The following is a 26,253-nucleotide window of genomic DNA, read 5'->3' as shown; positions in this document are numbered from 1 at the left end:
GTTATTTATTTAAGTACAGTGTATACGGTATAAGCTGGCCCTAAGCTGTCATAGTGGTGCTGCGTCCCTATTCCATTGTTTAGTGAAAGCCCGGAAGCCCCCCGGGGGTCATACCCTCTTTGCTTGTAGTTCAGTCAAATCAGTCATCTCCAAAGAGTAGCTCCATGCCTGCTTCTGAGTAGCTTACAGTATCAAGCATTCTCTGAAATTCTACCTTCACATCTTCACAAGTTGGAAGGTAGAAATCAAGCTGTGTGATAGGTTGTAATTTGTAAAGTTTGCCCATTCAAAAGAATGCCCATTTTACTACCAGGAGTGCAGTGCCCTATAAAGTGTGAGTTGCGTCACTCTTTGATCTCTGCGCCACTCTTTGATCTCTGCACCACGCGATCACGCGGTTCATGTAGCTCCCAGTAGTTCCAAACAGATCTGCGCTGTTGAACTGTTTGAATGGTTTCAGCGGGAGATACAGCAGCAGTGGCTATATTTACAGACGTTTTCGGTACATGTTAATGCATAATGTGCATTGATTACTGCTGTGTAATCAATTATATGTCTGCTACTTTATTATTATTATTATTTACATGTATTTATATGACTTACTTTATATCACTAGGTGGCAATAGCCTATCCTATGTATATTTTTTTTCTCCCACCCGGCACCCGCCCACCCCCTCCTATTGTACAGTCTCCTCCCCATCATATGTATATAATCTCTGTTAGGATATATGGGTAACACAGTACTGTATATTTGCATATCGTATATGTCACAATTGTAACAGTACTATATACCTGTATGTCCCTATGCCATAAATGTCATGATGTCATGTATGTTGTGCATGTCATAAATGTCACTATGAATTGAAAATGGGGGACCCTGATGTAAACAAGAGAAACGTCTTTCTCTGGTCTGCATCCCCTTAACAATTGTGTGTATTGAGCCGTACTGTATTGTACCCATTCTGCAATCTGTTAAATAAAGTTTTCATTCATTCATTCATTCATTCATTCATTCATTCATTCATCCTAGAGCAGAGCTAGAGGTGGCTGAGTTATGTTAGCTACTGAGGACTAGTATAGAGGTGGCTATGAGTTATGCTAGCTACTGAGGACTAGTATTGTTTTACTTCAGCCTGTTGAAGTAAACAGCAGTTGTTATTCATCAGCCCACATCCCATAACGCGGGGAACAGTCACGAAAAATATGAATGCATACATACTGTAAATGTAAATATCTTTCTCATGTTTCTACGGTCATACATACTCACATCCTAATGTTATCTTATGTTAAAACATTCACATACAGTATGCACACAAAGTGAACATGGCAATGCAGTGAATGTTATCATACCTCCCAATGCCTCATTCAACAATACTCTCTTATTATTTTTCATATATTCTTGCTTACCTGTCTGTTAAGAGAACAATAAGAAAAGCCATCGCCAGGGCGGCTATGTGGCGTAGTGGGCAAGGCGCTCGCCACGAATGACTGAGACGCTGGGCTTGCCTGTTCGAGCCCAGCGCTCCACATTTGCTTTCAGTTTAGCTGGTCGTCCGCACTAATACACATTGGCCGTATTAGGGGGTGGGAAACTGATGGGTGGGGATCGGGTGTTGTGGACAGCGACTCCTACAGGTCGGTTGGTGCGCCTGCGCAGTAGAATCAGGAAGTGTCGGGGGCAGCGTGAGCCTCCCACGCATTACTCCTCGCCACTGAGAGATCGTGCTGCGCAGGTGAAAAGATGCGACTGCTGTTACCTCAAGTACCGGAGGGGACTTGTGCTATGTATGACTTAGTCCACATTGCAGCCGGCTTGTGGGAGGCAAGAAACAGCGTTCGTGACAGGGGAGGGTTGAATTGGATGATATGAAATTGGGATGAGAGAAAATATAGAAAATGGGAGAAAAAGTGGATAAAAAAAAAAGAAAAGCCATCGCCACATTCATCACGCCGTTCTTAACGTCGAAATCTGTGCGTACCCAGGAGATTTGCATGATGAATCCCACTCATTCTTAAACTCAAAAGCGCGTTCGCGCTAAAATCATTTGCATACAGACACACCCACCATCTCCTTATAAGGCGAATGAGGCGGGTGTAAAACAGCCGAGTTTCGCCATCTGATCCCTGTCTGATATATTCAACAGAAAGTGCTTTGCTATCTCAAAATGACACACACACACGTCTCACGACTTGCGACTCAGTGCATGTGTGTGTGTTCCTGTGGGTCGCTCATCGCATGTGTGTGTGTGTTAATCTGATGACAAATAAAGACTTATACTTGTACTTATACGTATACATACTGTATAGTGCGAAATAAATCGGTCAAAAGTAGGCTTTGTCAATACTGAACGACTGGCTGCATGCTTGTCAAGAACCAATCGCGGCGCGCAGTATACCGATATATATATGCCGCTGATCCATATGCTCTCTCCTTTCAGTCTGAAATGTCCGTGGAGAGATGTCATCTCTCTGAAATGTCCGTGGCTAAAACTCCGAGTGCGCTCAGATCTTTAGGTGTGGAGCAGAGTTTTGATTGATTGAACATTTTATTAACAGATTGCAGAATTGGTACAGTACAGCTCAATACACACAATTGTTAAGGAGATGCAGACCAGAGAAAGACTTTCGTCTTGTTTACATCAGGGTCCCCCATTTTCAATTCATAATGACATATATGACATACAGATAGACAGTACTGCTACATCTTCATCTATACAGAGAAGAGAAGAGAGGAGAGGTTGTAAATATGCGTTATATGCGTACGGCCTGGCAGCCAGCATACTATAACAGCAATATATAATCCATTTCAGAAGCAGAACGTACGCAATAAGTTATAATAATAATAATTATTATTGAAAAGTTCTGCATGGGTTTATAAAGTCGTATTTGGGCGTACTGTATTTGGGGGCAATTGACCAATGGTTTGCTTTCAACCCATGAACTCCTTCCTCTCTCACCATTTTATATATATATTTTTATTTTATCTACTAAAACTGTATTGTATTATATTATATTGTTTGTTTTGTAAAGTGTCTTTGAGAATTAGGAAAAGCGCTATATAAATCTTATGTATTATTATTATTATGAATGGTAGGCTTTTTTTAAATGTTTCTCATCTGGGTAAGAATTTCTTATTTCGGTAAGAGTGCTCTCGACCACTCTTATAATTTGTTCTTGCCTGAGAAAAAAGCAACAATAAGAAAACTTTGCTGAATCCCAGGTAAGAACAAAGTAAGAGGAAATGCTAGTTAAGAACAAAATCTGTTCTTATATCGCTTCATGCATGAGGCCCATTGTTAATACTCCTAGTGTTTAAATTTCACACTGTAACCATATCCATACCACTTGTTTCATGCTGTTCATTCAGTTAATAATGATCATACTGTATATATCCTAGCACATTCATACATTTACATTTTGTCATTTAGCTGACGCTTTTATCCAAAGTTCTGTAAGTCAGCAGGAAGGGTACAACTCCTTCAGCTGAGTAACAATGTTTATCAAACAGTGCTGAAACTTGGGTGCTGCAGTGTTGAGTGCATAGTAGTAAAGACATTAGTATAGTAGGAATAGTGCATGATAGTATAAGACAGTGAGAAGGTTATTATTATTTCTTTTAATATATATTTTTTATTTCAGATATTGATTGAAGAAGTGTGTTTTTAGTCGACAGCGAAAGATTGGTCAGGTTTTGGCTGTCCTTTGTGGAGCGTCCTCTTAACAATTGTATGTATTGAGCTGTACTGTACTGTACCCATTCTGCAATCTGTTAATAAACTTTTCAATCAATCAATCAATCAGCGATGAGTGTGAATAGGCGGCGTCTTTTTTTAAATGACCCTCCCGGAACTCTGATAGGAGTGGGTCTGAGGCGGCCAGAGGATGTAGAGCGGAGGGGTCTTGAGGGTGTGTAGTTAGTTAGAGACCATTGACGGGAGGTAGGCGGGAGCCGTTCCCTTCGCTGCGCGATATACCAGGTTGAGGGTCTTGAAGCGGATTCGTGCGGCGATGGGGAGCCAGTTCAGGTCCCTAAGAAGTGTGGTAACATGGGCTGACTTTGGTAGGTTGGTGATCAGATGGGCAGCTGCGTTCTGGATGAGTTGAAGAGGCTTGGTGGCGGTGGTCGGTAGACCAGCGAGCAATGCATTGCAGTAGTCGAGGCAAGACATGACTGTAAGGGCAACCTAACAAGAAAAGATGCCAGTGAGGGAATACTGGGTGAAGCTCTTTCCAACGCGTGATGCTTGTTGATAATAAAAAGATGTCTTCTCCTTGAGTACTTTTGAGAGTTTTTATTCTTACTTGCAGTGTGGATAAATATAAGCGTACTGTAAACTCTGTGTTTAAACTGGACTTTAAACACAGGATAGTTGCTACAAAGTAAACCCAAAAAGTGACTCAATATAACTGAAAACAAAACAAACGAGCACGGTAAAAAGATAGTGTGGCTTCCCTGTGATAATTACCCAATTCCCTGCCGCTGCACACCTGTGAACCCATACATATAGACTGCACCTAAGCGCACATGAGCCCCGCCTCCTGTGCCCACTGCCTGCTAATTGGTCAACACTTTCATGGTGACACGGTGCCTTCATACAATAACATAACGGCATAAAATCATTAAATTGGCTACAACAATGACTGTTGATTGGACAAGGAGTTGAGTGGCTTCTTTTGTCAGGAAGGGGCGGATCCTCCATACATTACTCAGGAGGAATCTGCAGGTTCTGGTCGTTGCGGCGATGTGAGAAGTCTATAGAAGTGGAGAAGTTCAGAGATAGTCAAGGACTACCCCAAGGTTCTTGGCGGTGGGAGACGAGGCCACGGCTACATTTTCCACTGTAATGGAAAGGTCGATCAGCGGGGAGGTAGGACAGAGGAGAGGCCCTTTGCTTTTGTTAAGTGAAGAGCCTCTGTGACCAATATGAGGGCCGTCTCTGTGGAGTGACCAGTTCTGAAGCCTGACTGATTAGGGTCTAGGACAGGGGTGGCCTGGGCAAATGTTCGACTTGCATCAAGGAACCCGGACCATCAACAAATCAATCTTAACTATATTCATAGGACATACTTTCCTATAAGACTGAACAGAATGGGTCTTAAACAAGACTCCAAATGCTCCTTATGTACAAATGGGCGCGAGGGGACATTTATGCACATGTACTGGGACTGCCCACGGTCCACCAGTTAAGATATTCTGGAAAGAAGTGACCCAGCAATTATCAAATCTCTTAATTCTGAATATACCTGTACTCTGTATTACTGCTGAATGATGTTTTTGAGTATGCAGTACCTATACAGCTAAAGAGATTGGTTTTATCTGGTATTACAGTGGCTAAAAAACTGATAGCATCATGATGGATTCAACCGGAAAAAATTTGCCGAAAGGTCTGGATTCTTACATATCTCGATGTGATTTATCTAGAAATATCTACAGCAAGAATTTTGGGTCTCAATGAATCCAAATTGACAATGTGGTTAGAAGTGGTGGAGAGAATAAAAGCTAGCATATAATGGTAGTGTCTGGTTAGGAGCGAATGATAATGGATGGATTATCCATTGGGGGGTCCAGGGTGGGGGGTGCGAGCAAGAGCATATGTGTGTAGGGGAATAGATGGCAGGTATTAGGGGCATATCTTGTATAAGACATTTATCTAAACGGTGATTTAATTTGATGTGCACTGTTAACAATGCTTGTATATCTAATCGTGTGTTGTCATGTTTGCTTATGTGTTTGTTTAAAAAATAATAATAATAAAAAAAAAAAAATAGTCACTCATTCCATAAGGACATAGAATAAACATTTAATTTTTTTTTAATGGTCCATTTGCATGTTCTTGGTATCTGAATCTAGGGACATATATGGATCAGTGTCAGAAATAGTGTGTCTGTTACTAGGCTTGAGTAAATTGTAATGAACCAAAGGAGAATATCAATTATATTTAAAAAAATATATATTATCTTTGACTGTGAATAACACCATGCTAAAATTGACCAGACCTGAACAATCTAAGCAAATGAATAAAGGGAAGATGATTAAACAGAAGGTTTTGTAGATACAGTACTGAATTCTGCCATCTTTTTTATAATGTAAATTTCTCCACCATTTTTCATCGTATTGCAACACCGTTTTTTGCAAGACGTTCACAGAAAGGTAGAGAAACTAACTGCGTTCTGTTTTAAGGAAATAACGTTCAGGTTTGTGGGAGATAATCCCAACGAAATAAGAGAAATAAAAAAGTTAATCCAGAAGATGATTGACAGGGGCTGGTGTGAGCTGGGTAGGGTAGTTTTTCTAAATTCGAAAGCCCTGAGTCTCTTCCTTCAAAAGACTACACTCACTTTTGGCTGTGCCACTTCCTCCTGTCAATATGTGCCGGTTTCCGACTCAATGCCCTGAGATTTCTATAATCTTATATTTCACTAATAACAGTTAAAATAATTGGTAAACAAACGTAATGCTGAAAATATACACATATATCTCGGGCTTAAGAGGTTAACCCTGTGAGGCCCAAATTAAAAAGACATTAGCAACTTCAGAGGCCAGAGGGTGGGACATATAAACACATTTACTATCAAATAGCATTGTGAGGCTGAACAACAGGACCAATTGACTATACATGTGCTTACATTTTTTTAAATAAACATTATTTTTTTTAAATGGCTAAAAGTGATTTTGTAATTTTGCAACCGTGGGTCTCACAGGGTACTTTTAACCCTGTGAGGCCCAAATCAAAAATACATTAGCAACTTCAGAGGCCAGAGGGTAGGACCTATAAACACATGAAGGGTGCCGTGACTGAAAAAAAAGGTTGAGAAACGCTGGTATATGGTGTGGCTCTTTGTGGTACCACAGTAATTTTTGTGGCTCTTAGTCTCTGACTGGTTGGCCACCCCTGGTCTAGGAGGTAATTCTGTAAGAGATAATCAGTAAATCGGTTGGATACAGCACGTTCAGGGCTCGGTCCTTGGAACTCCTCCTCAGTCTGGAAAGGCCTCAAAACCATCACTAACTACAAGTCAAAATCCCAACAGACGTCTGACAACCTTCTCCTTGCTAATGAGCTAAATGAATTCTACTGCAGGTTTGACAAGGAACCCCCGGCCCCCTTTCCTCACACCCCCAGACCACAATCACCCCCCCCCGGTCCCCAGTGGTAACCCTGTCTCCCCTACCACGCCCCCCCCCCCCCCACCCCCCCTTCCCCTTCCCCTCTCCCGCCACCCCTCCCCCTCTCTGTCACAGAAAGAGAGGTGAACCGCCTGTTCAAGAGTCAAAACCCCCGGAAGGCAGCCGGTCCTGACTCTATTTCACCTGCCACCTTGAAGCACTGCGCTGACCAGCTGTCCCCAGTGTTTACTAAAATGTTTAACACCTCACTGGAGCTGTGTCGGGTCCCAGTGTGTTTTAAGGCCTCGACCATCATCCCCGTCCCCAAGAAGGCCAAGGTCACAGGCCTTAATGACTACAGACCGGTCGCCCTGACGTCTGTGGTCATGAAGGTCTTTGAGCGCCTTGTCCTGGCCCACCTGAAGTCCACCACAGTCCCTCTTCTAGACCCCCTGCAGTTTGCATACAGAGCCAACCGTTCCACAGACAATGCTGTGAATATGGCTCTGCATTACGTCCTGGAACACCTGGACACTGCAGGGACCTACGCTAGGATTCGATTGGTGGACTTCAGCTCGGCCTTCAACACCATCCTCCCGCACATCAGATGTCCATGCTGCAGGTGCTGGATTACGGACTTCCTGACTTAACAGGTCACAGCGGGTGAAGTTGGGAATCAACATCTCCGATCCCAAGTCCATCGATCCTGGCTCCCCACAGGGCTGCGTTCTGTCCCCACTACTATTCTCCCTGTACACCAACAGCTGCGTCTCTCTGCACCCCTCGGTCAAACTCCTGAAGTTTGCGGGGGGATGGGATGTGTCTGCCTACAGGAGGGAGATCGAGAGGCTGCAGAGCTGGTGCAGCTGCAACAACCTGGACCTCAACACCCAGAAAACAGTGGAGATGGTAGTGGACTTCAGGCGGAAGGCAGCCCCCCCCCACCCGATCATTCTGGGAGGCACCCCGGTGGCCTCTGTGGAGTCCTGCCGCTTCCTCGGCATGACACTCTCCCGGGACCTGAAATGGGAGCTGAACACCATCGCTCTCAACAAAAAGGCCCGGAAGAGGATGTTCTTCCTACGTCAGCTGAGGAAGTTCAGGCTGCCGAGGACTATGATGGTCCAGTTTTACACCGCCATCATCCATAAACTAAAAAAAAAAGTATACAAATTATCATTATAGTGGTTGAAATGCTAAATATTCAGGTCCTGCACTTCATATCATAGAAAACAAAACAGAGATATGTATTTATTCAACCTACCAGCGAGTATGCCTTGGAAACACTGAAAATGAATGGGGTTCAGCCCTGGAACCATCAGTGTTTGGAACTATTGTTCAGCCCACGACATGCTTGACTTCCGCATTCCACGGTTACAATAGAAGTCTATGGGTCGCAACTCACTTTATAGGGTGCTGCAGGACTGCTTAGTAGGTATTCACCTAATTCCACCAACCAAATTGTCAGAGAGCACCTTCAAACTAGTCGCACAACCGGTGGCAAAATAAGTATGAATAAGCCATACTACAGTCTGCTGAAATAATTTTTTTTATTAATCATATATTAGTTATGTAAGTAGTGTGAAAGCTCGAGACAACTGTTCCTTCAGCAGAATCCATGCAATGTTTGCATAAAAAAGGAGAATATAATAAGATGTTAAAGTCAGGTTAAGACTTTTATTGTCACATCATTGAGTGTAGAGGCATGAATACATTTTGTTCTTGCCTGCTCTGCCTAGCAGCAGCAGCATCATAAATAAAGTATGACGTAAAAAAAAGCAATAAGAATGGATAAAAAATAGCAGCATAAGCAACGATAAAATAGCACAATAATCACAGTGTGAGTGTAGTGGGTGCTCAGTGGCAGTAGAATCAATGATAAAATAGCTCTAGACATAATAAAACATAACAATCACCTCAGGGGTGTAGTGTGTGCAAATCAGCATCAGAAGCAGCGATTTAAAATAGCACTAGACTACAATACCGCAGTCGCCGTTAAGTGTTATTTCATTAATGAGTCTTACCGCCTGGGGGACGAAACAAGACCGAAAGTAGCTCTCGTTAACAAAAAGGTCAGAGATTCCTGAGTCTGATGTTTTATTCTGGCATCTGTGGTCTGCAATTACTCCTGCTGTGGGCCGACAATTCATTCACAGAACATGTTATGCATGCATTGCTACTCCCTGCGTCGGATGCTTGTTTTACACTTGCATGACTTTTCAGCATGACAGAACTGGGCCTGCTTTGCTAGTCTTTCCAAATAAATCTTCAAGGGCGGCTATAATGGAGAAAATGGACCATCTCCATGACGAAGGTCATGACAGCCCTGCGTCAAACACACAGCCTTTACAGACTAGCTGTTCCTGTTGAAGTTACTGCAAACTAAAGTGTAATATTATGAACGATGAAATTACCAATATCAATTTCTAAATAATATTTTCTTTCATTTCTTCCTCAAGATTGTCAACAAAGGAATCCCCATGCTGGCCAGAATGATCCATTCTCTAAATGGGAAACAGTCCCCAATCCCCTACGGCAAGAAAGGCCAGGTAATTCTTCCATTTGCTGACTGCCACCATTCATTTAACATAAAACACATTAGAGTTCAACATATGGGTAATGCTGGTTGTGGAAGTGGACCCTGCAGCACGTCATCTACAGTAAGGCCTAACAAAAATAATGGTTGGTTTCAGGTTGCCGACCGACCCTGCCGATTTATGTGCGACCCAATATATTTTATGAGTTTAAAAAAAAAATTATATATTAAAAAAAATCTGTTTTTTTTTTTTTTTTTTTTTAGAATAAAGTTTCATAGAAATCTTAGTCAAACATTTAGTATTATGGATATTAAACATGCTGGCAGAGTACATGCATCCATGTTGTTGTGAACATTTTAACCCTTTCACTGCCACACGACAGCCGGTTAACCCTTTCACTGTGACAATACAGAAGGTTAGCCCTTTACTATCACACAACCGACGGCGATGCTCCATCATTAGCATCATTAGCTCCGCATCCGCGGAGCTAATGATGCTAATGATGGAGCATCGCCGTCGGTTGTGTGATAGTAAAGGGCTAACCTTCTGTCGTGTGGCAGTGAAAGGGTTAATTAAATAAAGAAATTCCCTATCCATAGTCGCCGTGGGAAAGAATAAAAAAAAAAAAAAAAAAAAAAAAAAAAAATTCCCTACCTACCCATGGCCAAACTGACAACCAACCTGAAACCAACTATTATTTTTGTTAGGCCTAAGTGGCTCTTTACGGGGCTCTCCGACACAGGAACACGGGCGAAAGGAGGGTGAAGACAAACCAGTTTTATTAGAGTGTGGCAAGATGTAACAAGCCATGGGGCAGATGGAACGCTGTCATGACGAAGGCTCTCCCCACGTGTGTGTATGTGTGTGTGTGTGTGTGTGTGTGTGTGTGCGTACAAATTTACTACATTTCTCATGGTAGTTTACTACATGTAATGCAGGTCGATGTCAACCAACATGCCAAGCACCCTTTTGTGGGACACCTGTGCGCAACGACTAGGGATGGGTACCTTTCACATTTTAACCGATACGGTACCGGTACCTGTGAATCGATACCGGTACCCAACGGTACCTTTTTTCTGTACTTTAGTCTCAAGAAATTTTATTTACCTACCTCAGTCGTAAAAAAAAATCCAAACTTCAAATAACTACAATTTCGACCGTTTTCGGCTTGCCATTACACACATTAGAGTTCAACATATGGGTAATGCTGGTTGTGGAAGTGGACCCTGCAGCACGTCATCTACAGTAAGGCCTAACAAAAATAATGGTTGGTTTCAGGTTGCCGACCGACCCTGCCGATTTATTTATTTATTTATTTATTTGGTCTCTGACAAGAACAAATTGCAGGTTGAAAAAACCCTCAGCACGGAACTAGGCAAAATCTGCATATGGCTCGCTGATAACAAACTATCATTACACATGGGCAAAACAGAGTCCATTCTCTTCGGTTCAAATAACAAACTCAGCAAGACCGACGGCTTCTCAGTTACAGTGGGTGACAATATTGTCACAAGGAAAGACGAAATTACCTACCTGGGTTCCATCCTAGAGGCAAATCTTTCCTGTGACAAAATGGCATCCAATGTAATAAAAAAAGTCAACCAACGAACTAGATTCTTGTACCGGATCTCCTCTCTGGTAAACAAGAATACCCTGAGGACTCTGGCAGGAGCACTCATTCAAGGGTACTATGACTATGACTATGCGTGCACCTCATGGTACCAAAGCACCTCAAAGGCGCTTAAAACAAAATTACAAACATCACAAAACAAACTGGTCAGACTACTACTTGACCTGAACCCCAGAACCCACCTCACCCCTGCCCACTTTGCCAACCTAGGATGGCTTAGAGTAGACGACAGAGTACAGCAACTTGCAATGGGCCTGGTCTACAAGATACACTATACGACCGGGGTGCCCATGTACATGTCAAAATACTTCCCAAAGGTCAGTGAATACCACAACCACTACACCAGAGGAAGCTCAACAAATCATGTTAAACCCAGATTCGGCTCAAACAAGGGACTAAACACGTTTCGCAATTATGCCACAACAATGTGGAACGCCCTACCCAAAGCTGTAAAAGAATGTGAATCCCTGCCCACATTCAAAACCGCCCTTAAAGAGCACCTACGGGAGGCTGCAATTCGAAACTGGCCACCGTAAATGCCCAAAACCCCCACCACCTCCTAATAGACAGTCTCCTCCCCACCGCATGTATATATTCCCTCCCCGCCGTATGTATATTCCCCTCCCACCCACCCACCCCCTCCTAATGTACAGTCCCCTCCCCATCATATGTATATACTCTGTCAGGATCTAGGGGTAACAGTACTGTATATTTGAATACCGCCTATGTCACAAATGTATCAGTACTAAATACCTATATGTCCCTATGCCATAAATGTCATGTATGTTATGTATGTCATAAATGTCTATATGAATTGAAAATGGGGGACCCTGATGGAAACAAGACAAACGTCTTTCTCAGGTCTGCATCCCCTTAACAATTGTATGTATTGAGCCGTACTGTATTGTACCCATTCTGCAATCTGTTAAATAAAGTTTTCATTCATTCATTCATTCAAAGACTACTTCTCTAAAATCATTACAGAAAATGCTGGAAACTCCAGAATCCTTTTTTCCCACTATTAATCTACTACTCAACACTGCCCCTACACCTCCTCAGTCATCAACGGTTAAGTGTGAATAACTTGCACTATTCTTTAACAACAAAATAACCTTGATCAGGGCCAGCATTACTCATGATGGAAATAAAGCTGATTGCAGCAAACCGTGCAATGTAACCATGAGAAGTTTCACATGCATCACATTAGATGTACTCTGCAAAACTGTCTCAGAATGTAACTCCTCCACCTCAGACATTGACCCTATACCTACAGCTTTCTTCAAACGGGTGTTTAATAGTGTTTCAAGCCCTGTGCTAGATATCATAAACACTTCCCTTAGAACTGGTATTTTCCCAGATGCCTTTAAAACAGCAGTTGTAAAGCCATTACTAAAAAAACCTAACTTGGATAGTAATGAAATGGCAAATTATCGTCCAATATCCAACCTACCTTCATTAGCAAAGTACTTGAAAAGATAGTTTCAGTTCAAATAAATTCCTTTCTTGAAGAAAACAACATCTTAGAAGAATTTCAGTCGGGATTCAGAAAATATCATAGCACTGAAACTGCCCTCACCAAAATAATCAGTGACCTCAGGCTAAACTCTGACGAGAATAAGATCTCCATCCTTGTCCTGCTAGATCTCAGTGCAGCATTTGATACAATCGATCACGATATTCTAATCGATCGTCTTGAAAACCTTGTCGTTTCTCAGAACATGTGCTAAGCTGGTTCAAAACATACATCATAGGGAGGAAATTCTATGTTAGACTAGGAGAGCACATGTCTGATATATACGACAACAACTATGGAGTTGCACAAGGGAGTTGCTTAGGTCCTTTACTCTTCTCCCTTTACATGTTACCGCTGGGTGATATCATCAGAGAACATAATGTAGATTTCCATAGCTATGCGGATGATACACAACTGTACATATCTGCTGAACCAAATGATACAGCGATTAGCTCCATTACAGACTGCTTACTGGCAATAAATAAATGGATGAGTAAGAACTTCTTGAAACTAAATGAGAACAAAACTGAAATTCTAATTATCGGCCCCAAAACTAAAAAAGAAACGTTAATAAAGAACCTAGGAGGACTAACCCCTTGGATCAAATCTGAGGTCACTAGTCTCGGGGTTATCATAGATTCAGAACTGAACTTCAATTCTCATATTAGCAAAGTAACGAAAACATCGTTCTTCCATCTCAGAAATATAGCAAAAGTACGACCATTTATTAATCAGAACGATGCTGAGAAGCTAATTCATGGATTCATATCTAGCCGGTTAGACTACTGTAATGCACTTTTCACAGGTCTCCCTAAGAAAACCACAGAGAGGCTTCAGCTAATCCAAAACTCTGCAGCCCGACTGCTAACTAGAACCAAAAGGAGAGAGCACATTAGTCCAGTCTTAGCTGCTTTACACTGGCTTCCTGTAACATTTAGAATTGACTTTAAGGTCCTTCTCCTTACATACAAAGCTCTAAATGGACAGGGACCTAGCTACATCACCAACACTCTAATAAATTACACGCCAGCAAGAACACTGCGATCATCAGCTGCTGGACTACTAGAGGCTCCCAGAAACAGTCAAAAGAGGATCGGTAATGCAGCCTTTATCAACTATGCCCCAAAACTGTGGAACAAACTACCCCAAAACATCAGGGAAGCCAACTCGCTAGACATCTTCAAAAGACAGCTTAAAACTCTTAAATCTCTTTGCTCAGGCATTTCAATGACTTACCTGCACTATTCTTACCCTGCCTACTTTTCTATGCTAATTTTATCTTATTTTACACTGCCTATCAAATTCATGTGTCGGTTATCACACTTTTTACTTCTTACTGATGACTATTTTTAAACTGAATCTGTAACCTTACTATTTACATTTTTTACTGTTGTATGTCCGTTCTATTTTATAAATTTTAGACTTTTTAAACTTAATCATTTTAAACTACTTTATTATTTGTATGTGAAACACTGTGATTTACCATACCCTGCTATGCTCACCCATGCCTGTATTTTTACTGTTGTGAAGCACTTTGAACTGCAACCTCTGTATGAAAAGTGCTATACAAATAAAGTTATTATTATAACAGTCAAATTGCAGTTAAAAGGCTGGGTGACAGTTGCCTGCAGTGTTGTAGTACTCGAGTCCAGGACTCAGACTCGACTTAGACTTGAGCACTGATTACTTGGACTTGGACTTGGACTCGAGCATTGACTGCATTCGGACTCGGAAGGTGCAGACGAGGAATCAGACTTGTTAATTGATAAATAGTTATTTTATTTTTGTAATATGCCCTAATCATTTGCCATTTATGTTTAATGTAGATCTGTTTTTATTTGTATGTCAGCTCTTTGACTGCCAGGGTTAGGGTCAGATTAGGGTAATGGGGACTTGACTCGGACTTGACTCTGGCTCTTCTTTGGTGACTCAGACTTGGACTTGGACTTGAACACTGGGGACTCGAGATTTAGTGACTCGACTACAACACTGGTTGCCTGTGATAGAGTTCAGGTCATATTGCTTCAGTTAACACTGAAGCTACATCACAAAGGCACATGTTAATCATTACTATTGTAACCTGCGGTCTTTGCCCCGGGACACTCTCTTGTTCCACTGCCTCAGGAGGGCTCATACATCTGCCTTTTTTAGAAGTGACTCAGAAGTGAAATTTCAAGAGAGTAGAGCTCCTTAAGGGAGCCCTTTCAGAATCAGAAAGGTCTTTGCCAAGTATACCCTACACCAGGGGTCAGCAACCTTTTTGACATGGAGGCAAATCACAGTGTTTCACATTAGGATCTAGCATCCTAATAGGCTCTCTATTCAGTAATACAAATAATCAGTGTTTCACATTTGGATCTAGCAAATAATAAAAATAGTTTAAAATGATTCAGTTTAAAAATAGTCATCAGTAAGAAGTAAAAAGTGCAATAACCGACACATGAATTTGATAGGCAGTGTATAAGAGTAGGCAGGGTAAGAATAGTGCAGGTAAATAGTCAAGTCAAGTCAAGTCAAGAGTTTTAATTGTCACGGCATACAGGTATACAATGAAATGCGGGTGGTCTTGCCCGCAACGATGTGCAATACAGTGGTACATATAATAGAATCAAAAGAAGGAAACAACATTGTGCAGTAGCAGGTAACATGGAGTGACATCTCGGTAACTGTACATAGTTATTTACAGAGCATGTGGGACATGCTAGTTAGCTTTGGTAGTGCAATACACTGTTCCTGTTATTCTAATTTAAAGTGTCCTTTCCTTTGGCCATAAGTGTGCGTGTGTGCGACATGAGTGTGTGCCCGCTCATGTTAAAGTGTTAAGTGGCTGCTCGTGTGTGAGCGTGCACAGTGTGCGTGTCGTGTCCTGACACAACAATACAAGTTGTGTCAGGATATCCCTGATGTTTAATGATAATCTTTACATTATTACATCATTATTGTTATTGTTATTATTAACAATATTATTATGATGGTTGTATCAACCCTAAATCTGAGTTGGGGGGGGGGGGGGGGGGAGAATGCAATGCAGACAAACAGTTTTCAGTTTTCAATCCATAATAAGTTAACAGAAAAATAAGTACACAACCACATTATTTCAACCTAATAAAACTATGTTTATTGTCATTGTTTTAAGAACACAAGTTGACTTGGTAATACTCACATTTGAGTAAAAAAAATGGCTTAACATGTGCAATGTTCAATGAAATAGAAAAATAAATAATAAAATTTGTTTATTAATCCAATTAACAATGGTGACCGTAATAATGTTTTTGTTATAAGGCTCTGCAAATGTTACTGAATGATGTAGCAATGTATTTCCAGCTAAATTGAAATAATAAACAAATAAAGGGTCTTGATTAAATATGTGGTAGTAAAAAGAACCTGTGGGAGGATTTCAACAAGATAAATGCGACAACAGTGCAAAATATTTCGCTATAATATTTCAAAGCAAACATTTTTTTTCTTCATTTTTTCTTAATGCTGCCCCCTGTGCCTATGAAAATGCCCCTGCGTGCCTATGCAGGCACGCGGGCCTAGGGTTGCCTACCCCTGCCCTACACATACAAGGAATTTGCCCTGGACGTTATTGGTGCGACATTAGCGGACAGACATCAACAGACAGACAATACAACAAAGTGGTGGGTAAAGTAATATGAGTTAAGTCAAGCACAATAGAATAATATATTTATGAAACAAAATATAGGCCAGGGCTGCATGACTGTACAAGAGGCCGAATAAAATCACATGGGATACAAACTAAGTCAAACATAGTAGTTGGGGGCCTTAGGGCTATATGAGGCTAAGTTCGTGCAAATTTGTGCAAAAGCACCAAATTTGGCCCAGATGTAGCTCATACTATGTTCTAATGATTCAGCCAGGGCGCCCGAGCCAGCCCTGGTGGCCAAATCAATATGGCCGCCCTCCGAAAAAGGTTTTGGCTAAAACTTTTGAACCAAATGAGCTTCAAATAAAAACTTGGTGTCTATATTATGTTTCTTGGCCATTAGAAACACATTGGAATGCTTATATTTATAATTGGGTGTGTCTGAACCCCTAATTTGCATATTTCCAAGATGGCGGTTCCCTGAAAATGAGTTTTACCTTAACTTTTACGTTTCTGTTTCAATATTGACCCATTTCGCATTTGTGTCTTGATTATGAACTCCACACAACAAGATTCAAGCTACAGCTCCTCAAATATCTGCCTGAATGGAGTGAACACCAGAAAGGGAGGGACACATACATCACAAACAAGGAACAAGTGGCTAAGAGAGTAGTCATGATTCCAACCAGATTGATCAGAATGAGGCGATTATGTTGATGAGGGCCGCCTTTGTATTGCACAACCAGGCCACACATTTGACGGCTCCTTCCCATCGACGCTCTCCAGGTGGCTAAGCTGGTCACCAATGCCAAGGCCTCCACCTGCTCCCTTGACCCCTTACCCACAGTCCTGGTCAAAGCTGGCCTACCTGCCGTGTGCCCTACCATCGTGGGAATAATTAATTCCTCCCTGGAATCGGGCAGGGTACCCTCTAGCTTCAAGACAGCATCAGTCACGCCCATCCTGAAGAAGCCTGGTCTGGACCCAGATGACCTTGGGAATTACCGACCGATCTCCAACCTTCCTTTCCTAAGCAAGATCCTGCAAAGAGCAGTGGCCGCCCAACTGCACCAACACCTGTCCAACCATGAGCTCTATGAACCCTTCCAATGTGGCTTCAGGAAACACCACAGCACCGAGACTGCCCTCACCAAGGCCACCAACGACCTTCTCATTGCCACCGATTCCGGTCACATCAGCCTCCTCATCCTCCTGGATCTATCTGCGGCCTTTGACATGGTCTCCCATTCCATTCTCCTTAACCACCTCACTGACCACCTGGGTGTTACTGGGACTACTCTCACCTGGTTTGAGTCCTACCTCACTGACCGAAAACAGTTCATCTCCATCTGCAACTCCACCTCCACCCCTGCCCCAGTCAACCAAGGTGTGCCGCAGGGCTCCAGTCTTGGTCTACTCCTCTTCACAATCGACATGCTCCCCCTTGGTCACATCATCCGGAAACATGGTCTCAATTTGGCTGCCTAATCCACCCTTCCCCAGAAGTTCGCAACCTGGGCGTCATACTGGACTCCACCCTCTTCTTTCATTCCCACATAAAAACAATAACTAAATCAGCTTTTTTTCATCTCAGGAACATTTCCAGACTCCGGCCATCTCTCCCCGACTCTGTAGCAGAGACTCTCATTCACGCTTTCGTCACCTCCCTTCTTGACTATGCAAACTCTGTCCTAATAGGGCTACCCAGCAATGCCCTGAACAGGTTACAATATGTGCAAAATTCTGCTGCCAGGGTTCTCACCCGCACCAAGTCCTGGCACCACATAACCCCCACCCTCATCCACCTCCACTGGCTTCCAATCAAGTCCTCCATCAATTTCAAGATCCTCCTCATCACCTACAAAGCCCTTCACTCCCTTGCCCCCTGGTACCTAGCTGACCTCCTCCATCCCGCCCCGGAGGCTGCGGTCCTCTGACTCCGGTCTCCTCTCCATCCCCACCACCAACATGCAGACTGTTGGTCCCAGAGCCTTCTCTGTGGCCGCACCCACCCTCTGGAACTCACTCCCTCCAAACATCTGTAATACTACATCCCTGCACTCCTTCAAATCCCAACTCAAAACCCACCTCTTCACCAAATTTGTAAATGACTCTGCCTGATTTCCTTTTTTTCATTTTCTTTCTTTCCTTTTGATTATTATTTTGTTGTTACATTGTTTCCTGTTCCCTCCCTTAGCTGCCCCCTCCTGTTAAGCGCCTTGGGTCTCCTGAAAGGTGCTATATCAATTTTAAGATATTATTATTATTATTAACTGTCTCACAACATCTGGTTGTGAGACGATGACAGACTACAAAGGCGCCTCCCTCAAACTGAACAATGACATCTCCTTAGCAAACGACCTCAATACCTTCTATGCGAGGTTTGATGCTGGTAATAACAACACCAGCTCACAAGCCTCGGCAATGGGGGGGGGGGGGTCGGCTGCTGATGGAGGCGCAGTGTTCAGGGTAACAGAGCATGAGGTGAGGCGGACCTTTAAAAAAGTGAATATCAGGAAGGCAGCAGGTCCGGACGGCATCCCCGGCCGCGTCCTAAAAGTCTGTGCCGACCAACTGGCCCCAGTATTCACTGACATATTTAACCTGTCCTTAGAACAGGCTGTCATCCCCACCTGCCTGAAGAAGTCCACTATTATCCCTGTACCCAAAAAATCCAAGCCTGCTTGCCTCAACGACTACCGCCCTGTAGCTCTCACCTCCATAGCCATGAAGTGCTTTGAGAAGCTAGTAAAGGGCTACATCTGCTCCTCCCTCCCCATCAACATGGACCCCCTGCAATTTGCATACCGCCCCAACAGGTCCACGGAGGACGCCATATCCCATGTGCTGCACACAGCAGCATCACACCTGGACAAGAGGCAGGGGAACTATGTGAGAATGCTATTCATCGACTACAGCTCGGCATTCAATACCATAGTCCCCTCCATACTCATAGCCAAGCTCAGGGACCTGGGCTTGGGCTATGACCTCTGCCAGTGGGTCTTGGACTTCCTGACTGGCAGACCCCAGGTGGTGAGAGCAGGCAACTGCACCTCCTCATCCATCACCCTCAACATAGGGGCCCCCCAGGGCTGTGTTCTGAGTCCCCTCCTCTACTCCCTGTACACACACGACTGTGTGGCTCAGCGGAGTAGCAATACAATCGTCAAATTTGCTGACGACACAGTGGTGGTGGGCCTGATCTCTGCCAACGACGAGAGGGCCTACCTGGAAGAGGTCAAGGTCCTGGCGGGATGGTGCCAGGAAAACAGCCTCTCCCTGAACGTCAGCAAAACAAAAGAGATGATTGTGGACTTCAGGAGGTCGGGGGTCAAGGACTACAGCCCCCTCAGCATCGACGGGGCACCGGTTGAGAGAGTCAACAGCTTCAAGTACCTCGGAGCCCACATATCCGAGGACTTGAAATGGACCATACACATTAACAGTGTGGTGAAGAAGGCACGACAACGCCTCTACTTCCTCAGGCGCCTAAGGAAGTTCCAAGTCAGCCAGAAGATCCTTAAGAACTTCTACTCATGTACAATAGAGAGCATCTTGACCGGCAACATCACCTCCTGGTTTGGGAATAGCACTGCAAAAGACCAAAGCAGACTACAAAGAGTGACACGTTCAGCCGAACGCACAATTGGAGGGGGGCTCCCCACTCTCCAGAACATTTACAACAAGCGTTGCAAGGGGAAGGCTAAGAGAATTATTAAGGACTCGAGCCACCCGAACAACTGCCTCTTTGAACTGCTGCCGTCAGGCAAGCGACACAGGAGTCTCAAGGCGAGCACAGAAAGACTCAGAAGTAGCTTCTATCCCCAGGCCATCAGGCTGCTAAACGAACAATGAATGAACACTACACAACAACAACCACCAAACACACATAGCACACACATCCACACGCACACACTCACTTTAAACAAACACACTGTAGCACCCACTACACACACTTTATAGCACACACCCACTTTAAACAAACACACTGTAGCACCCACTCCCCACACTTTATATTTATGGATGAAGGATTGCACTACAACTCGTACACCTTACTGTAAATTGTACCTAAAATTGTACCTCATCCCACTTCTGCTTTGCACTAGATAGTACTGTACATTAGTACACTGCATAGTATTGTGTATTGTATATTATATGGTAACTCAGAACATTGTACATATGTCTATACCGAACAACTGTGACCTCATTCTTCTTCTAAATTCATGCTATATTATGTTATTATGTTATTTGATACTATCTTGTCTAGCACAGTCTCTGGAGCGTAACAGTAAGAAGCATTTTGTATGAAAGTATTCTGTACTTCTGTATGACAACTATTAAAGAACTTGAACTCTGTTGCCGAACCCTTACAAGTGTTCAATGATATTGTCCTCCAGGGTCCAGCACTCCTCAAACCCTGTGTAGCTAATACAGAAGATGCCAACCTGAAACCGAGAATGAAAATAGCAAGTCTCATCACCCAATGTCAGAAGTACAAGGCATTGTTCTTCTTACTAATCTTCGTCAGGATGTCTTCACCTATGATGTTGACAATCTAGATGGGTAGAGCAAAGGGAACTACTCACAGAACGAGTTCCATGGAACTGCACTGAGTGGTACAAATCATCTCTCATGACCATCTAGGACTTGAGCGTCCTCCTATAAAAGTGAGAAGTGGCAGTGATCCTGTGCAACCATTGCATGATCTTGTGTTGGTCGTAATGATGGGAGCATTGCATATCGAAGACAAAGCTCACCTTATGGCGGGCAAGCTGCTCTGCGATTCAGGTTGGACCACCGCCCTTACCCAGGCACAGGTCTTGACTACAGGACGAGCTCAGTCTGCCCTCAATGAGCACCATATCAAACGCACACGTTATGTCCATCAAATCACACTCATGTCCCTTCATATTCTCAAGCAGAAGGCATACTCTGCTTATTGTGTTGATGTTCTGGGCCCATCTGAAACATTCAAAAGGTGGGACAAACCATCTCAAGCGGAGTTTCCACAGTTCAAGTACTGGTCTACCATCATGGAGCTAGAGTTACTGTTCTGTCGATTCGTTCGGTCACTCCGAGAAGGACACTTCAAGCTGTACATTCAAGTGTGTGATGAGCTCTGTGCTTGGTTTCACGTGATGGATCACACAAACTACGCTCGCTGGTTACCTGTCCATGTTCGAGACATGGTTGAGCTGCCTGAAAAAAATCCTGCCATTTATGAAGAGTTCATGAAGGGGAAATTCATAGTGCAGCGGTCAGAACGTAAGTTCAGCTTGATTGCAAAAGATCAATCCCATGAGCAATCAAACAAAATCCTGCAGTCCTGTGGTGGAGCAGCTGGACTCTATGAAAGCCCCTGAAGCCCTCACACTCTTCATGCTTGCAGGGCCTGACTGTGCCAGGTTGGTGCAAGAGTTTGAAGCTGTGTATAACAGCAGCACATCATCGTCAACATCTCATCACAAAGAGGCAAATAGCTTGCAGGTCATGTTCAGGAAAGATGTCAAATCCTTCAGAGGTTATGGAAACCCACAGAAATCCATTTCTACCAAATAATGACCTTGTAGCACTCGACACACAAGACATTATGGAAAGCCCTTTAGCCCTTTTACTGGAACCAGGTGACCTCTGTCCAGCAAAATATCCCAGAGTTCAGTACATGGTGGTACAGAGCTGGTACTAGGACTCCACGACCAAGACTTGGGAACCTTACTGGACTCATCTTGCAGATGCCAGTAAAGCCTGCACCATTCTCCTCCACTGCGGCTGCAAAAAGTCATATAGAGGGCGCTGCAAATGCTTTAAAACTGGAGTCCATTGCACCTCAATATGTGGCTGTGAGGGTGCCTGTACCAACAATGAGGGTCGATACTACAATGAGACGACAATAAGTAATCTGGTTGTGTGATTATGATATAAAAATCGTCACCTACAGCTTCTATCCACAATCACTCACCCTGGTAAATAAAAAGGACTGAGCACATCCATCCCCATAAACTTATATCTATAGACTGAGCACCTTGATGTGGTATGTGGATTGTCATTTTGGGCTAATGTAGGGTATGAATCTGTATTGTTTGTGTATTGTGCAGTATTTATTGTTCTGTCATGTTTTCGCCGTTGTTGTTGTTACGCCTGACAACCAATTGTTGTTTAGGTTTATTTCACATTATAAATATTGCCTGGCAATCAACGTGTCTGATTCGGATTCTGATATAATTATATGTTATATAGAATTTCACTTTTATAGACAGAAAAAAACGAAAGTTCTGGTAAAACTCACTTTCGGGTAGTCGCCATTTTGGAAATATGCAAATTAGGGGTCCAGACACACCCAATTGTAAAGATAAGCATTCCAATGTGTTTCTAATAGTCAAAAGACCTAAAATAGACACCAAGTTTGTATTTCTAGTTAATTTGGTTCAAAAGTTATAGCCAAGACCTTTTTCCGGACAGCGGCCATATTGATTTGGCCACCAGGGTGGCCCCGGGGGTCGCCGGCTCGGGCGCCCTGGCTGAATCAATTGAGCATACTCTGGGCTACATCTGGGCCAAATTTGGTGCTTTTGCACAAATTTGCACGAAAATATCCCTAAGGCCCCCAACTTATAGCCCAATAGATGGATATCGTACAATTTTAAGTAAAAATAAAGTAGGAATAGGCCAGGGCTGCGCAACTGGGCAGATGTGGCCAATCATACAATTATATACACTAATTAAAATGAGGCAACAATAGGCAAGTACATAGTTCAGTAGGGTGTGTTAATGTAACACAGTGGGGGGGTGTCAGTGAGGGTCCCGAGCCTTGTTGATGAGGCTAACTGCAGAGGGGATGAAACTGTTCTTGTGTCGTGAGGTTTTGGCCCTGATGGACCGCAGTCTCCTGCCAGAGGGGAGTGACTCAAACAGGTTGTGGTAGGGGTCGGCCACAATCTTACCTGCACGCTTCAGAGTTCTGGAGGCGTACAGGTCCTGGCGGCCTCTATGCCTTCTACAACGGCGCTCAGTTTCCGGGTTCCTCTGATTGGCCACTAAGCCCACGTGACCGTGCGCTAGCACGCCCCCCTTATCGCCCACTGCCGCGCTGTGAAGCGGAGCATAGAGGCAGCGGGGCGAGCTGGTGGTTTCTCCCCGGCTACGTGCGCCGCTGACTCGGTCCGGCTCCGTGCGCCGCTGACTCGGTCCAGCTCCAGCGGCTCCGAGGCGGCTCGTTCTTATCGCACAAACACCCGTTGGAGGAGTAGTGGGGGAGAAATGAATGAATGAATGAAAACTTTATTTAACAGATTGCAGAATGGGTACAATACAGTACGGCGCAATACACACAATTGTTAAGGGGATGCAGACCAGAGAAAGACGTTTGTCTTGTTTACATCAGGGTCGCGTCTATGCCTTCTACAACGCCGCTCGGTTTCCCATATCGACATTTATGACATACACAACATAGGAGTAGTGGGGGAGAAGAAGAGGAATATTTTTAAATAGCAAGAATTATCGACTGGCAACTCTGTGCTCGTCAGACATGTTAATGTTATGTATGTTGTGTATGTCATAAATGTCGATATGAATTGAAAATGGGGGACCCTGATGTTTTCAATTCATATCGACATTTATGACATACACAACATACATGACATTAACATGTTTGACGAGCACAGAGTTGCCAGTCGAAAATTCTTGCTATTTAAAAATATTCCTCTTCTTCTCCCCCACTACTCCTATGTTGTGTATGTCACAAATGTCAATGAATTGAAAATGGGGGACCCTGATGTAAACAAGACAAACGTCTTTCTCTGGTCTGCATCCCCTTAACAATTGTGTGTATTGCGCCGTGATGTATTGTACCCATTCTACAATCTGTTAAATAAAGTTTTCATGGGGCGCCCCAGTGGCGAACCACATAGCGCGCTCAGCCGCGTCACGGCCGACCCGGGTTCGACTCCCGAACCCGTCGTTATTTGCAGAATGTCTTCCCCCCACTCTGTCTCCCATTCCTCCTCTGTCTCTCCCTACTGGACTGCCCAGTAGAAATAAAGCGATAAAAACGCAAAAAAAAAAAAGATACATTTTCATTCATTCATTTCTCCCCCACTACTCCTCCAACGGGTGTTTGTGCGACCATGTCGACCTGAACAATGGGGGATTAATAAGAACGAGCCGCCTCGGAGCCGCTGGAGCTGGACCGATTCAGCGGCGCACGGAGCCGGGGAGAAACCATCACCGAGCCGGGGAGAAACCACCGCCTCGCCCCGCTGCCTCTATGCTCCGCTTCACAGCGCGGCAGTGGGCGATAAGGGGGGCGTGCTAGCGCGCGGTCACGTGGGCTTAGTGGCCAATCAGAGGAACCCGGAAACTGAGCGCCGTTGTAGAAGGCATAGAGGCGTCCTGCCTGGATGGCAGATTGCAGCCAATCACCTTCTCAGCAGTGGATGACACACTGCAGCCTGCCTTTGTCCTTGATGATATAGACGCTCACCGTCTAACACAGCATTAATGTAAAACTGCTGTAGGTCTACAGCTTCCTCTAACTGTCCACATGTTTTCCATTTAGACCCATAGACATTCACAACTAGCTACTTTGTGAAACACCCTTGGGTTTTAACACATCAAGTGCCGTTCAGCAGGGGGCACTGTGGGCAGTGAGTGCCAGCGCTGTGTTCAATGGGGATAAATGCCGGTTTTTGCAGTGCTAAACCTATATTAAATATTATAGCTATGGATCTAATAACGGCATCGATTGTCAGTGAGTTTCTTCTGGTCAACATGCAATACATTACATTTTCATCCATACATTTCCGTTTCATACCGTGGTGAATATGAGTATAGTTTTAGAGTGATCCTGTGTAATCCCAGGGAACTCCGGCAAACAGCCCTTTAGTGCATTTCATTATAAATCTTGCCATTTCTCGCCTGATTATTGAATCAATCTGAAATCAACGCTAGATTATCGGTATTATGTTTCATCATGCATGCACCAAAGGGTGGAGGGGGAGATAGTTTTTCTATGCTTCGAGCGCCACCAACGGCATACACTACACAGTACATATTAGGGCTAGGGGTGTAACGGTACACAGAAGTCACGGTTCGGTACGTACCTCGGTATTGGGGTCACGGGTACGAGTTCGGTACAACAGAATTTTTTTTTTTTTATAATTATTATTAAATGTATATATTATATTTATGATGATAATTATTATTATTAAATAGAATAATTTTCTATAGGCTTGCCGTGGTAGTCAGTGATACTGGTGTCATTGTGTTCAGGCATCCACTTGCCTACTGCCCCTTAACAACTTATCCTTGCTAAGTTTCACTTTCACTTCTAGAGAGAATTTAACTTCACGACGAGACTGAATACTAGAGAACAGATGACATATTACAACAATGGCAGAGGATTATTTGGATTTAAACACAGTGGAGCTCAGATGATCTGTCCGGAAAAGTATGTTTATTTTTTTTATTTTTTGATGAGCTGTGTCTGTGAGTCCGGTGGGGGAGAATGTTGATGTGTTTGTTGGCGCATGTGTGTGTGTGTCGGCGACGCGTGTGTTTCTTTCCATTGGTTTCATTTGGTTAACGTTATTGGGCGAACAAGAAAACGAAAAAACTGTAATGACCCTGCAGCTGTTCCAATGTATGTGCCTTTCTCCGTGCACTTTCGCCGCTCTGAACTGAAGTCGGGGACTCTGTGTGCCCGGCCACGCGCGCTGTTCTTGCACGGAACATCCTTGGGCCAGCCGGCATACTAACTCAATTGGCAGAGTTAGCGGGTGGAAGTCGATGGGTGGTAATCTGGACGTTGTGGACAGCGACTCCTACAGGTCGGTTGGGGACGCCTGCACAGCAGAGACGGGG

At 43.7% G+C, this 26,253-nt stretch overlaps 1 protein-coding gene across 1 annotated transcript in view; it reads left to right on the top strand.

Moving 5' to 3' along the window:
• Nucleotides 1-26,253, top strand: part of kmo (kynurenine 3-monooxygenase) — a 113,143-nt gene that overhangs the window by 7,591 nt on the left and 79,299 nt on the right. Inside the window, exon 4 of the mRNA XM_084322188.1 lies at nucleotides 9,568-9,657. Within this exon, the coding sequence (XP_084178314.1) occupies nucleotides 9,568-9,657 (90 nt within the window). The remainder of the gene's footprint in view (nucleotides 1-9,567; nucleotides 9,658-26,253) is intronic.

Source organism: Notolepis coatsorum (genome assembly GCF_963971535.1).
Source record: "Notolepis coatsorum genome assembly, chromosome: 9".
NCBI classification, from domain to species: Eukaryota; Metazoa; Chordata; class Actinopteri; order Aulopiformes; family Paralepididae; genus Notolepis; species Notolepis coatsorum.
Note: the sequence above shows the minus strand (reverse complement) of the source record. Positions and strands in the feature narration are given on the sequence as shown.